The sequence below is a fragment of the Psittacula echo genome (assembly GCF_963264785.1).
Source record: "Psittacula echo genome assembly, chromosome: 5".
Taxonomy (NCBI): Eukaryota; Metazoa; Chordata; class Aves; order Psittaciformes; family Psittacidae; genus Psittacula; species Psittacula echo.
In genome coordinates, this window is record NC_137739.1 from 17,289,732 (window position 1) to 17,305,492 (window position 15,761).

At 41.7% G+C, this 15,761-nt stretch overlaps 1 protein-coding gene across 1 annotated transcript in view; it reads left to right on the forward strand.

Annotated features, from left to right (window-relative positions):
• Positions 1-1,218: 1,218 nt before the first annotated feature.
• DNAAF8 (dynein axonemal assembly factor 8) overlaps positions 1,219-15,761 on the forward strand; it is a gene marked incomplete at its 3' end in the record, with an annotated part of 94,415 nt that continues 79,872 nt past the window's right edge. Inside the window, 8 exon segments of the mRNA XM_080618949.1 lie at positions 1,219-1,379; positions 4,182-4,295; positions 5,072-5,563; positions 9,208-9,304; positions 9,840-9,975; positions 10,940-11,086; positions 11,897-11,962; positions 14,160-14,522. Of these exon segments, the coding sequence (XP_080475075.1) occupies positions 1,233-1,379; positions 4,182-4,295; positions 5,072-5,563; positions 9,208-9,304; positions 9,840-9,975; positions 10,940-11,086; positions 11,897-11,962; positions 14,160-14,522 (1,562 nt within the window). The 5' untranslated portion in view covers positions 1,219-1,232.

Below are 15,761 nucleotides of genomic sequence, written 5' to 3' on the forward strand. Positions count from 1 at the left end.
GGCCCAAGCTCTCCAGAAAGTTTTTATGTTACAGCTAGAAAGTCTGCACTTTATTTTAAACATAGAGTACTGCTTTTTCCCAGAGAAGATGCTGGATTAGATAACTGATACATCAGATCCAGTATAACATCCTTAACTTTGGGAGACTGAGCTCTCAAGTTGGCAAAGGGAGCTGCAGAAAACTGTTTTTATCCGCACAGGACTCCTCTTGTTCCTTACAATGTCTGCCTGCTGTCAGAACACAGTACTGCCGCCTTGGAGAGATTTCCCTCCACTCTACTCAAATCAGCCAGGTGTTTTGTAGAATGGACAAAGCCACCATTGTGTGGCATATGGCATATGAAGTATTTGCAAACGCACTTTCCAAGTTGTAAGCTTCCCTAAGCATGAGATGAGTTTCACTTTATCTTTAGAGGAGCATTATCAGTCCATGCCAATGCAAATAATAGTGACAGTGTAATCACATGAACAGTTATTTCAGTACTAAATAACATACAAACTTCTCAACCTTTCTTGCCAAACAGAAATTATTTGCTTTCACTTTTAAATCCCCAGGAAACTGTGCAACTGTAGCTTAAAATGTTAAAAGCAAAGGTTTTCCGTGAGGATTAGTTATCTAACTTGTTAGTACAGCAGTAGTCCCTACTGTGTTGTCTTGACTCCTTATGTACATCAAGGAACACATGAAGAAAGAGTTTGCTTTATAAACACTTTGAAAGGTCAGAATGCAAGACCATGCCTACTCACAACTATTTTTATAGAAATCCAGTGAAAAAAAGCCCCAAACATAAATCATTTTATCTATCATCTGAGCAGTGAGGAGGAGAATATGGAAGAAATAGGGATGAGCAGTAAACACCAGCTGAGAGCAGCTCTGCCTTCACTGTGTGTCTTCCCTCTCCATGCAGGCAGTGTCAATATACTCCTCTGAGAACAGTTACAAGTTAGTGTTGCTAAGAAACCCCAAAAATGGTTTATGAGGGGCTAAACTGCCTCTGATGTGGCCCCAATTATGGGTGTATATGGTGAGCAGGGCAGAAAGCTCTCAGCCTTCTGAACTCAGGAGGGAAGGCACAACTCCAAAAATGCAGATTTTATTGTTCACTGCTGAGAATTATAGTGACCCTGAAAGCACATGCTTTGTTCTTGTTCTGTTCTGATGTTACCCCTTGTGTTCTTTTGTGAGGTGTATTTCAGCTCATCATTCATTTGGCTGAAGGGAAGCTGTTCCAATGGCCTCAAAAAGACAAAGTGAGGATACAGAGCACCTGTCTGAGCCTTCTGCAGCTCCTCTTCAGAGTGGCAGAACATTTCAATGGGGAGCTATACTTGCTGCAGTGAAAGATCAGCTCCCATCTCTGGACTCTGACAACTCCACAGTAAGCATTGGAACCTGCCTTTCTTTCTCACTGTCTTCTAGAAGAATCTCTCTCAAGCAAGAGAAGGTCATCCCAGCCAGGCATTTCCCAGTAGCTAGCATGATATCCTTGGCAGGCTACCTGTTCTGACTGTTGGAACACTGTGCATTAATCCACATCCTTATGGATTATCTCTAATTGGCAAAGAGTAAATGCCATCTCCTCTCGCTGTGTTCTTTGGAACTGGAAAATGGGAGTGGTTTCTCCAGACAATGAGTATTCCCAGGCTGGGAAGAGGAGGGCAGTGGGCACCTTGCAGAATGAACCCACATTTCTTCTTTGTTTGGTTAAAAATACAGTATGAAAGAAGCATACTGTTAATTTAAAATGAGATTATGAAGTTTTATGCATAAGTGTATCAAGTTACTCATTCCAATAATGTACTTGCCAGACAGTAGCCCTGTCAGTATGTTTTTCTATGTATGAGGATCACAGGGAAGTGACATTCCTGAAGACTTTGTGATCCACTGGAAAAGGCATTCGGCAGATATTTCAATCCTGGATTCTGCTTTTTTCCCTGCCTGTAATTCTCCACAGGCCATGTTGCCTTCTTGTGCTTCAATTCTACCTGCAAAGAAGAATAATGCCACAAATCATTTAACATAAAGCCTAAGATTGATAGATACTGTGCAGAATGCTTCACCATTTACTTGCTGGGTCTTAGTCTCTGGGACAGGCTGCCTCGTGGCTGCTGAAAATCTCTGTTCACAGGACAGTGACTGTCTGGTGGAAATAAAAGCTTCTCTGGCATAAGATGCTGCCTCTGGCATTGACTTTTCTGAGGTGATAATGTGTCTCAAGGTTTGATTATTAGCGGCCTTTTGTCTAAACCAGAATATTTTGTAAATTTTCAAGCATGTATAAATTTGATTATTTTTTTTTTTTAGCACTGAAAAGGTATATATTCTTAATGTGGCCCTTACTGATACAAAGGGAGTCTTTTGAGCAGTGAAGGAGCCAGAAATGCCTCCATGTGGTATTTATTACTTCAGACTAAGTCAATCATCAGAAGCAATGTGAGCTAGTGGATAAAGTGGTGATATGGATTCCTTGACTGGTTTTCTGCACCCAGCTCTGTCTCTAACATGTGGGACAAGTTATAGTGCCTCAATGTTTCTCAGTTCCTCTCTACCCACATTCTGGTCTGGTGATATGGATTCCTTGACTGGTTTTCTGCACCCAGCTCTGTCTCTAACATGTGGGACAAGTTATAGTGCCTCAATGTTTCTCAGTTCCTCTCTACCCACATTCTGGTTTAGTTATTTAAAACAACAACTTATATATGTGTCTATATAGTATAGGTTAAAGCCCAATACTCAGGAGTTGTTTTTAGGCATTCTGACTGTGTAAGTGTACAGTAAAGTTAAAACTGAGAGGCAGCTTTGTGACAATTTGGTAACAATACCATTCTGTAACTCTAAGTCATGTTGAAATTTTTTAATTATAAACAAACTCCAAATTCTCTGTTCTATGACATCTGGAAATCCCTGCTGAAGGATCTGAGGCAATCTGCTTGGTTCTTCCATGCTACCCTTAATTTGCATTCAGAAGATCTGGTTGTATAATCCCCATCCTGCTTAGTGTGGACCAGTTCCCTGCTGAGCCTGCAGTTTCAGCACTGCACCTTTGTCCACGTGATTTCCACTTGTGTGAAGATACCTTTATGCATCTGAGATCTGTAACCTCAATGTGGTGTGCTCCTGCATTCAAAACCAGCACTGACAAATGTGTTTAGTGTCCTGAAGTACATTCGTTACCCTGATACACAATTTATTAAGAGGAAAGAAGTTCTGTTGCAGTTTGCTTCATGTTAAGAAAAATTAATTACACCTGACAGAGAGAATTCTCTACAGTGTGAGTTACTGAAAACATTCACACAAAGGAACTCGCAGGAAATCTGTGTCCTGACTGCTGAGGAGGTGCTTAATCTCGTTTCAGTGACTAAGCATAAGGATTAATTTCAAATACATGTCCTATGTTCAGAAAAGAAATTTTCAAAGCTATTTAAACTCTGTGCAACCAAGGAGATGCTGCTTTACATCCTGAATGGTGAATGGCAGGCTCCTGGTTGCAATAATAAGCCTCATGGTCCTGCCCTGCCCAGGCTCAGTTGGGGCTTCCACCTATGTGCTCAGCAGCTCTAGTTAAACTCAGCTCTGGGCATTCACTCTTTGAGTTATGTTGGAAGAGTACTGGTTTCTAGTTACAAGTTTCCTTGATCCAGACTGTGAATTGACATTTAGGCTCGATCTCTGACCTGTCTCATCACCGCAATGCTGTCTTTTATTTAGATTCTTGACTCAGCCTACTTGCTGCTTCTGGTTTGTCCTGCTTACTTTGCTTGGGTACTGTAGGACTGGGCTTTGCCTTTCCAGTTATGTGATTCCCCTTCCCTTAGGGAGCAGCAGTGCTCTTGTTACTTTGTGATGGTGTGTAGGGCAGCGCAAACAATCACTTGGGAGTTAGAGAATTTGCGCACTCTTGTCCTTACTTTGCTCAGAAGAATGTTAGTCACCAGTGCCCATGGCAGTTCGATGTTTTACATCATTTTTGTAACTGTAGCTTACTTAAATGTTAAGTCACTGTAAGACTATCTAGAGTGGGGCTGTGAGTCTCTCCAGTCAGTGGAGATGTGATAGCAGAGAAAATTCTTGTGTCTGAACTGTAGTCACATGATGGCAACATGGGATTTGTCACTCAAAGCAGATATTAAGGTGAGTGTTACAGACTCTCATTTAGTTTCTTTTTTGGTTTTGATTGCAGTCTGACTGTGACAGTGATGGGGAGCTTTTCATCTTTCAGCGGGAACAGCCAAACTTAATTCCTGACCTGTCAGAAGAACTGATGGAGTTTTCCCTGGAAGACTCAAACATGCAGGTTGTTGACTGTTGTGTCTAGGCTCTACTACTGTAGCCCCCCTCTTCTGGTTGTCACCAGTGTGGGGTGTGGGTAGATGCTGTTATTTAACCTGTTTGAAGTGTGTGATGGAAGAGCAGTCCCCAGTACCTTTTCCCCTAGAGACTAGTTTTTCTCTTTATGCAGTTTCCTCTGTTCTTGAGTTTTTCAGACCCTTTTTCTCAGTTTCTATTATTGTTCTTTACTGTTTTATTTTTTTTCCTGTGCACTGACACTTAACACTGTGCAATGACTTAAACTTTCGCAGGGTTTGAAATAATTTCAGCAACCATTTTATGTATCTAGAAAACAGTGAATCATTTAGGACAGTGTAGGGAGGGGGACAAGTATGAAGCTTAACCCTTGAACAGTGTTTTGGAGATAAAATTGTTACACTGCTTCTGCAGTGTTGAAGATGAGCCAGCATAGGAAGCTGGAAGATGAGCCAGCTGACCTGACCCTTCCATCATGGTGAGACTAACACAGTGCTGCTTTTTCCTAATTAACCTGCTGTAAGGAATGTCATATGATGAACACATGTAAGGAAAATCAATTTTAAGGACTTTCAGCACTTCATGAAGTTAGTCTCTGGAAAGTAAACAGTCTAAACTGTTTTCCATGACGGACAAGGTGTGTGCTGTTTCCAGATGGTGTCTGAGTTGGATCTGCTATCTTAATATTGTGGCTTTGTTTATCATCAGCTTCTAAAGCTTAGGGAGATATGACTTTCTAATTGTGCATATTTTCTCTACCTGTAGCAAACCCAGGGAACCGAAAGCCATCTATGGGAGATCTGGAATGGAGATCTAGAAAGCTTTGGGTTTCAGAAAAAAACAGATAGTGCCCAAGTTACTGCAAAAGATGATGTACAAGTGATTAAAGATGAGACTCCCAGTCTTGCCAGCTATACTGAAGAAATGCCAAACCAAAAGGCAGCTGCTGGTGAAAAGTCTCTTGCAGATTCCACAGATTGCCTTGAAGGGGAAGAACTGGACAGGACACAGACCAGGGAAAGACAGAACTCTTGGCTTAATAAAGCATTGTCTGTGGAGGATTTGAGCAACCGGAAAGAGAGAAGGAAACTGATAGAGACAAAAATACTCTCCAAAATAATCCTGAAGCCATCACCAGGCCACTCAGAGCCAGATGTCAAGCCTTCCTACCATGATGTTAGCAACAGTCTAGAAAAAACTGATAAGGAAGGAAACTCCTCTGGTCATCTTCAAGAATTGACCCATCTGTCACTGCAGGTAAGTAGCACAAACAAGATGTTTTGGGGAGTGCTACTTGTTGAGTAGGTGGCACAGAGCATTGCTTGCAGAATCCTACTAAGATGAAGAACGGAAATGCCCAATTCTGCACACACCATGGTGTTTTTCATGGCTTTGCTCATTGTCCTGAGTTTGGGGTTTGCTGGGTCATGTGCTATGCAAGTTACCAAATGCTCTTGCAGAGCTGTTGTTAGAAGCCCATAATGGGAGCAAAAGCCAGGGGTCAGCTGCATGTTTCATGGTCATAATCGGGACAGCCAACTGCAACCTCTGGACTAGGGGAGGCAGGAACTCTTCTGGTCTCAGCAGACTTTGCATTCAAACAGCGAACCTTCTGGCCTTTCAGTATTTTGCCTTCTTTGTAACACTGTGGAGATGCTGGAGGTGAGGAGATAAGGCAGTTAGGCTTGTTCCTGAAGCCCTAAATCTCTCCCACCTACAGCAGGTGCTTAGGACTGCTTGTGTGTGCTTAACTGGTATGTGGCCCTAGCATGGTGAGGTGGTTCTCTTCAGTACTGGTTATGCACCTCTACTTCCTGTATTGATTTTTAAGGTTGTTAAGACTTAATTAGCTCAGAATGTGAACATGATAGTTCTGTTCAAAGCCTTCTATAGCATCAGAATACAGATGTTTCCCTTCCCTTTTCATATATGCTCACAAATTGATGTTAGAGCTGTTCTAGTATAGGCAAAGAATGCAGCTTCTTGCCTGTTTTAAACTGTGCTGCATCATTTAACTGTGCCATTATTGGAGGGGATCTTTTCTATGTGGTTCAGGGTTAAATTACCATCTCATCTCATGTAAGTCAGTTGCTCTATTAATTCAGGAGGTGTGGTTGTCCTTTCAAAATCTGTTTGATATCACTGACTTCAATGAACTGAAGTCCGATGCTTTTGGGTGAGTACTGAGCCCCGGCTCAGTGTATTCTCACTTTGACAAAGGGAGGGTAAAGCTTTATCCTTCATGTGTGTATTTAGATTTGAGAGGTAGTTGTTACTTCCCAGCTTAGCAAGGTTTAACATAAACCTCAGTTTATGTCAAGTAAAGTTGTTAAAAATAATATACAGTTTCTTCTTGATTTTAATCATACCAGTTTGTTTAAAAATATTTTTCCCTTAAGTCCCTTTCTATATTAGAAATGGAATCGTGCAAATCTTCATTTCTTTTTCTTCTGGTCCCTGTATAGTACCTTACAATAGTGCTACTCCTGTTAAGGGTTAGGAGAAGAAAGCCTTAATACAGCAGCTGAGGTGGTGGTTTGGGCCTTTGATTATAATGGTTTGTGTTTAAGCAGTATTATTGAAAAAGAAGCTTATTACAACTGCACCATAATTAAAGCAAATGTATGTGTCAGGCTGTTTGATAAAACAGCACCTGCACTGCCCTGTGACATGACTTCTGCTGCAGTAAGCTCACTTGTCAGCCATCCTTCCCTCCTCCAGACCAATACACCTCAGTGACATCCTTGAACCAGTATTAGCTTTGTGTGCTGTGAGACTTCAGCTTGTGACCCTCACCAGGCTTTTACCTTTCATCACCTGCAGTGTGTAATATTAGAATAGATCTAACCCTGGTTCAGGTATGTGTGAAGATTTATTGCTCAGGAAAAAGTGAGAATCCTCTCTCAGATGGCAGAGGCAGGTGACAGGTTTTTACAGGGTGAAACCCCTTGTTTGGGAGGCTGCTGCTGCTTTTCTAAAGCCCTGAGTAGTCACATGAAAGGCACATTGGGGGTGACACAATTGTCATAACTGACAGCCACCTTTCTTTTAAAAAAATCATGGGAACTTCTAAGCTCTAGTGATATTTCAGTTAAAACTTTAATTTCAGCTAGTATTCAAAGGGGAAAGCAATCAGTGCTTCACATGCATGTAAGCTTTTATCATCACAGGCTGATTCTTATATCTAAGTTAGCAGGGTGCAGTGTGAGCATACCCACAGCCACTGTATGTGACTCATAGCAACAAAATTGATGATCCTGTCTTCAGTGTGGGATAAGCAGCTGTAAGATTGCATCTAATGCTGCCTGAGCATAGAGGAGTGGGAATTTGCCCTGGCTGGAAGTTGGACAGGGAGAAAAAGGCTGTGGGCCTCACCTTAAAGAATGGAAAAGCAGAAGGTCCTTCTCATGTCGGTAGCAGTGAGAAGTTCTCGCCATTATTCTGGTTGAGAACATGTATGTTTGGTCTTGTATCAGGCCATCTTTTAATGTGTTTTAGTATCTCCTGTGGTTTTCTGTAGCCTATATCAGAAGGGTCCATGATTCTCAGAGGAAAAAAGCCTCAGCAGAGATAGATGAAGCAGCTGGACAGACGAGCTGCTGAAAGGGCTATAGCAAATGCATTCCTTTCATTACAGGCTATAGCAAATGCATTCCTTTCATTACAGCACTTGTGGAATTGCTTAAAGCAAGCTAGCAGTATAGTTAGGGACATCCTCTTTTGGAGATGGTGAAAGCTTGAGGGAAGAGTACTTGGAGTGTGGACAGATGGAAATAAAACCTGTTGGGATCTGGTACTGTTAGTGGGTCTGAGGGATGAAGGGGAGTACCTGCTGTGGGGAAGACTCCACCACGGGAATGCATGTGGAAGATGGAGCCATGAAGAGGACATACCATAACTTATGTCCCAGCTTATGGCAAGATGGGTCAGGTGAATGTTCAGAATGGACTTAGGTTTCTCCTTTTAAGAGGCTCTCAGTTCAGCCCGTTCTAGAAAATTCTTCTAGACTTCGCAGTTTTAAGTAGGGAAAGAGAGAGTACTCCATCTTCATATATTTGAATGAACACTGGTTAGTCTTTCACTGGTTTCTCATAACAGTCATACTGCACTTGGCTATGCTAGATGTGCAGAGCCTTGGCAGTGCTGTGAGGCAGGCAGTGTGCAAACAGCAAATGTCCTGCTGTTAGTTGTGCCAACCACCGAGGCTCACACTGAAGCAGCTGTGTCCAGAGTGACACACCAGTTCATCTACTGGCAAGTGACGGCAGCTGTCAGGGGAGAAGCTGCTGCCTGAGCATTCACACATGCACAACTCAAAACTTTAACTGCTCATCTAGTACTGAGTTTTGGTCTGGGAACTTCTAACATCCTATTAAGTTCCTTCTCTGTCTTCACACAGGCAGGCCTTTAAGTGTTCTTGTAGAATTACAGCTTCTGCTGATGGCTGTAGCCTCCTTATCTTCTGGTTTGTGCTTCTTGTGTGCCTCTTGTTGGCAGAGCATGGGACACTAAAATACTCCTAGATGTAGGATAAGCATTACTCATCCACAACTAAAACATCAATGTCTTAACAATATTCTTCTCATACTAAAGACAAAACACAACGCTACACCAGCTTCTAGGAAAATTACTAAGAAAACTAGCTCTGGTCTAGCTGAAAGCATTGCTAAGTCCAAGTCCACAGCTTGTGGCTCAAACTATTTAAAACTTATTTATGCCAGATAACTAATATCTCTCAACAGTAGCATAGTACTGGAGTAAGTAAGGTGAGCTTCCATGCCATTTGTGTATTTATATGTGCCAGGAGAATCTGATGGAGCTGCTACAAAGAGCGTGAGACTTATTTTGTAGCAGTCTTTTGGGAAGGAATTTTCCATCACATCTTGGCTGTCTTCTTTCAGAGTATTGAGAAATGGGATCTAGACGAGATTCTTGAGGAGCTGGAGCAGCAGCAAGGTAACACTCATGCAGAAGTTGCTTTCTCCTCAGCAGATTATGGTAACACTGCTAAGTTAATACCAACTTTGCTGAAAGTGTATAAAAATAAATAAAACTCAGGTTCCTGTGTTTAAGTCATTCTCTGCAGCATCCTTTTGAATGCTGAAATCATGGTGAGTTTTTTTTAATGCCTTTGTAAAACATTTTTAATTCGTTTCCCTCAAGAAGCCCCATCCCTGGCAGTGTTCAAGGCCAGGTTGGACGGGGCTTTGAGCAACCTGGTCTAGTGGAAGGTGGCTGGAACTGAATGAGCTTTAAGGTCCCTTCCAACCCAAACTAATCTGGGATTCTATGATTTCATCTTACTTTCGTAGCTTGAAAGCAGTGCTCTGTGGCTTGCCATGGCCTAAGAGTGAATCAGAAAAGATGGATGAAAGTTTGAAGCAAGTCAGAGCCAGATGATAATAGTACCTTTATCCTTCCCCTTCCGACAGGCTGTGGAGAAAGGGTTGATATGAAACTGGGGAAAGAGGATATTGAGTGATCCTGTGGCAGAGAAACACAACTGGTGATTCTTTTTGTTGCTCTTCCATAGGCACCTTCAGGAGTAAATCTGAAAATCAGGTCATGGAAAAGCTAAAAGAGCTGTGTGCCAGGCAGTCTAGGACAATGTCTCCATATTGCAGGTGGCCACCAGCCAAGCTCTCCTTTCGAGAACATCAGGAGAATAAGTAGGTCCTTTTCTGTCATATACACTGAGCAATCCTGACTGTCAGTAGGGATACCTGGAATCTCATGGTTTTCTGTAGGGGCTTTTCTCTGTAGCTTCTGCAGAAAGCTGATATTGTAGTTGGAATACGTTACAGGGATGTTAAAGGGAATAACTTAGACTCTGCCATACATGTACATTTGATGATAAACACTATCCTGCCACCGTAGCGTTTTCCATCAACCACCACCTTTGTCTAGACCTTACCAGACATTTGGGACAAGTGGGAAAGGCAGGAAAACAAGGCAAAGCAAATTATCATGGCCGCATTTTTTGTCATCTAGGGTACTGCTTTCCCTTACTGGTACCTCAATTTAGCTGAAGTATACAGGATTATTTTTTGGGGGGGGAGAGGGTGTCTGCACATCTTGGAGGATTCAGGGTGAACAAAGTGGATTTCCAGATTCTTTGGAGGGAACATCATCAATGGTGGCAGCACAGAGGAAACAGTAGTGAAACAGGCCTGTAAAGGGGAAGGTGAAGAGTTTCCTCATTTTCAGGGCAGGGAGAGCCACAAGAGTGATTTGCACCATAAATGCTCTGAAGGATGAAATAGAATTGCCAAAGGAGGCAGAGAGAAAAAAGGGACCTGGTTTTACTAATGGGCATAAGCTTTTTAAATGCGTAAGCTCTTTGGTAACATAACTGCTGCTTTTGTTCTTCAGAACAATTTGATATTGTCAGTTTTCTGAGAGCTAAGTATCTGCCACCATGCTGCTTCTAGTCTGTGTTCCTCAGGGGAAGCTGAATCTTTGAGCTCAGCTTTGAAAGGTAGTGGAGAGTAGGCAGAAGAGGATTTTGAATCTGTGCAGTAGCCAAGCACAAAGCTCCTTTCACAATCCATTTTGATCATAATCCACACCCTGCAGGGCTGCTTGTCTGGCTAAGGTGGAGGACATGCTGAAACAAGAGTTTTCTGTGCTTAGGGATGTTGCCTGGCTATCATCTCCACGAAGTTCTTCAAGGATGGATATGGTGAGCTTACAGAGCGTGCCAGACCCTGCAACCGTGTACATCGACCTGAGAGATGCTAAACCACAGAAGTCAGTAACGTTCCCTGATGAGCAACAAAGGTAGAGTCTGGCTTTACTGTTAGTGAGAAGTGGGTAAAAAAAGTGAGAAGCTGAAACCTCTCTGCAGCTTGTATTTGTGAAATAGCTTTAAAAGTGTTCTCTCCTTCCACAGCTCTGTGACCTTAGCAGGAAAGTATAGCCCCATCTGAGCACAGGCATATTAAGGCAGAGTAACTTGTCTCGGAACATGGCAATGTGTGGGGTTGCAGGCAGCACAGATACAACGTGCAAAAAATCCAGGGAAATCACATTTACAAAGTTTCCATTCATAAAGGAGTGGGCAGGGACTGCAAAGCAGTGCTGGAGGGGTTGGGCCACTGTTGTTACGTTTTGGGTACAAAACGGACATCGCTTGCTACATTCCTGGCAAGCAGCTGTAGGTGCTGATTTCTGCCTCTAGTGGGGTAAGAGGGCCTTCTAGGGAGGGCTGAGAGGCCAAATCCTTCTCAGTCTGCAATAGATGCTGGCAAAGATGTTCTTTCCCCTAAAGCTAATAGCGTCTGATGTAGCTGTTTGCTTTCTTCTCAAGGTGTACATTTGCTGGAGCAAGGGGTTGAAGGAGACAGTCACCAGAAAAAAACCTTGTAGTTAATAAACAGCTGATAGTTAAGAAATACCAACAGGTTTTGATGTGGTTGCTTAATTTTTTTGCAAGAGTACTAGTGTGAAGAACTCTCTAACACCTGGAGATATTCCCTGAAATTATCACCCCCTTTTTTATAATGGTTTTAAAATTGCATGCTAGAAATGACAAAAAGCTAACTCCCGATTGGAGCAGAGTTAAGTCATATGGTCCAATTTGCTTCATAGCACAAGTGACAGCTCCACTGAAGAAGAAGAGACTATCATGACTGAGGACCAAGCAGAAAGGAGAAGGTGAGATTCTTTACCACAACCTTAGTGCAAATGATATGATGTTCTTTTTTTTTTTTAATGAAACTAAAATAATTGCCCTAACAGTGCTTAGAGAGACCTCATGTACTGAAACATTCCTGTTTCTGGTCTTCACAGCAAAAAAGCCCGATAACAACAGTGTTTCGGTCTAGTCCTAGGATATCACTCATTTTCTGTTGCCTAGTAAAGATACAGAAGCTAGGAAATAGTTGTTGATCCTTGAGGCAGAGCTGCACCTTGATCCTGTACAGCTGGGAACAGCTCAAAAGACAATAGAGCAGACCAGGGTGGATGGAGAAACCTGGTGCTTTCTCCAGACTTGCCGGAGTGACATGAGAACTGGTTTTTAAATAACTCAGAATCAAACTGAAAATGTTGTAGGGAGCTGACTCAGACAAACCTTTATATTTAGAAATAATAAAATAGGCTAGAATGGATGTTGATTTAAAGAGAGTATTTCAATAAATTGTGGGCAGGGATGATCTCAAGTCTCCTTAACTGGGAGGAGACGAAGAGGGGAAAGGGGAGAGAATGTGATGGATGGAATCCCAAACTGTAAATTCTTCAGTAGATACAGATGCCAACCTATTCTGTTGCTAAACTCAGGCTTGATTTATACCAATAGGTTGTTAAATACTTGTTTAATGTGAAGCAGCTATGTCATGTTTTAAACACCTTACTGTGTTTAGGCTCTGGGTTACATCTAGAAGCCTGATGCATGTAAGTTCACATCACAGCAGTGCAGAAGGCAAGAATAACACTTATAATGTTGTGCCAGCCAATTACTCTTTTTATTTTTTATTGGTTTGAAAGAATAAATGATTTGATGGGGAATGGAGCCTAACCAACATAATTTAGAATCCAAAGCTAGAATAAAGCAGGGACAGGATGATGCTTGGGGAACTCTCACTGGCACTGATACAAGTGCAGAAGTTTCATCAGTGTAAATCTGGAGTGATGGAGAGCAGAGCTTAGCAGATTGGGTTTTGATTTGTTTTAATGTTGCTAAAGAACATACACAAATGAAATGCCTGGCAAATGTTACTCAGTTCTGTTTCTAAATAAAAAAGCCTCAGAGGCTCAGCAGGGCAAGATTCTCATCTCATTCATGAAGGCTCGGTGCCAGTTTTATCTGGATGGATTTATTAAACAGGGCTACATAGTCTGTTCTGCAATGTGCCTACATATTAGGGCCTTGGAGAGTTAGTTGGTTTGATCTCTACTCACTTAGCCTGAAAAATACACTTTTATATCTGGAGTGATTGGGTAGTCAGGGCCACCCCTAGCAGATACCATAAGGCTGCTCTCTCCTAAATTACCACTGCTTAGGCCTACTCCTTAGTAGTCCAGCCATCAGTATGAAATATTGATTTGATGGTTCTGGATATGATGGCAGGAGATGTGAGATTCTTAAGGAGAAAGAATATTCTATTTTTTCTTTGTTCTGAGACGCATAGGTTTAGTTTAGCTAAGTACAGCAGTATGATGCTGTGTGCTCATACCACCTAACCATTAATATCCAACTCAATCTGTTACTCAGTGCACGTACTTTTCAGCTGCCAGTAAAATAAGGTATATTATTTGCTCATAATCACCACATGAGCTACAAAGTGATAGTAGTCTTCCTGGAGCAGATGACTTGGGAGACATCGCTGAGCAGAACTGCCAGAAAACTTAACCATATCTGCCCATTATGTCATGACAGGACATTTCACAACAGAATACTATCACAATATTGTGGTTGCTGACAATTTAGCTGTCTCATTAACCTGGAGAAGACATAGATCAAATCAAGCCAAACACAAAAAAATCCTAAAAATTATTAGAACAACTTTTCTTATTATGTATTTGAATCCCAACACTTGTATCCAAAGGGGTCAAAAATCTGTAGACTCTAATTTCCATACCAACATCACATTTGTTCAGGACTTTTCTGGAAGGTGTGTGTTATGCCTGCAATCCAGAATTGGTGACTAAATTGCCTGTAAGATCAGTGTCATTTTCTATCATTGCAGTGTTCTCTATTGCCTATGTGCTGGTGCTGCTATTACCAACAGCTATTATTTGTGTAGTTGTCCAGCCCTTGATTTTAGCTGTCACTCAGAGAAGTTCCTCCAAGTTTAAATTTATTCATATAATGCTTCATCTTGGTTAACTCCAGTTTTTATGTTCTTTGCAGGAGGAATTGTTCAGCGAAAAGCCTGCTACTCCAACAACTCCATAGAGCCCGTAAAGAAGCCTCAGAGCTTCCTTATGAAACATCTACCCCAGCTGAAAAACTTGAAGAAATAAAACAGGATCCAGAAAGTCTGGAAGAGATAGGTTCCTCTGAAATAAATCAAAACCCATATTCTGAAGTGAGGCAAGAGACAAGTAAGGTGATTCCCAGGATGAGACTGGAACCAGAGAAGACAAATACCCCCTTGTCGAGCCATGGGGGTAATGGAACTGACATAGAGAAAGAAACCAAAATGAAAGCTGAGACAGTTCAAAATTCAGAAAAAGCTCCAGAGCCTCCTCTAACTACACCAGAATTGCCAAGGTATCACATTAGAGAAGTCCTCAGTGCTGTTGTCTATGGCTTACCTAATTGTCTAAAATTAAAGAACATTACTTATCCAGTCTGCAAGTTGGAGCAAAAGGGTATCTGGTTTTGTTACCTAGAAAGATGTCCAGTCCTGGTGGCTATTACTTAAAGGTTTATTGGCACCCTTAATGGATCGGTGAATTGGCCTGGGACTGGACACACTATGGCAATTCTGACACTGGAAATGCAGCCATTTTCTTTAGGTTTTATCCTTTTTAAGAGGAGGGTAAGACAGTATTGATCTCCTTCATAAAGAATGGTACTGAGATTTACTAAGCAGGGAATGGTCTGTCTCCCTGTAACAGTATAAAGTGAGGTAAAATCTAGTCTTTTCCTGACAGATCTTTGCTTAACTTGATCTTGGAATCCTCAGTGGTGAGGATTCCTTGACCCCCCAGGTAGTACATTTTACTGTTTAATTATACTTACAATTGTAAAGCTTTTCCTTAAGTCTAAATGATCATATCTCTAATTTAAGCTTTTTTTTTTGTTTGTGCTCCCAGGAGGTATGGAAAACATTTTATTCTGTTTTCCAACATAAAAAGTCTTTTATAAACTGGAAGATGTATCATGTCTCCCCTTGTAACTTTTTCCCAAACAAAGCAATTCTAACATCAAGAAAAGCACAACAGCTTAGAGGAACAAAGTACACCCCTAAGGAATGGGTTATGTCACAGGAATGTCTTGGAATATCTTGGAAAACTGCTTTTTATTTAAAGAAAGAGAAATAAGGATGGTATCAACTGAGGAAATAGCAGAGTTCTTTGGGCCTCTGCCTCCTTGGGCTTAATTTAATGTGGTGTATTTTGCATGAGGTCTAATTTGATACTTGAAATCGGGTGATTGCCTTGTGCACCTGCCCAGCTATTTGGGAAAGCTCCATTATGCTGACTTTCAAAGGTTATATTTTGCTATTTTGAGAGTGAAATTTACCATTTTGACTTTGCATATAAGCCCTGGAAAGCATGAGAACCTGCGTGCTCTAGAGACTGTTGCTTTTTTTGATGTTAAACACTCACCTACCCTGCCAATCAGACACTGTGCTTGGTTTAAATGGCAGCTGGTTGGTTGCAGAGTTTTTCTCTGTGGGATTCCTGACATTAAAGGTTCCTGCTTCATCAGTTCTGTAAAACTCCATGTTGTCTACCTGTTAGCCTGCCACAGATCTGGCTGGGCCAAAATCTGGGTTATTTA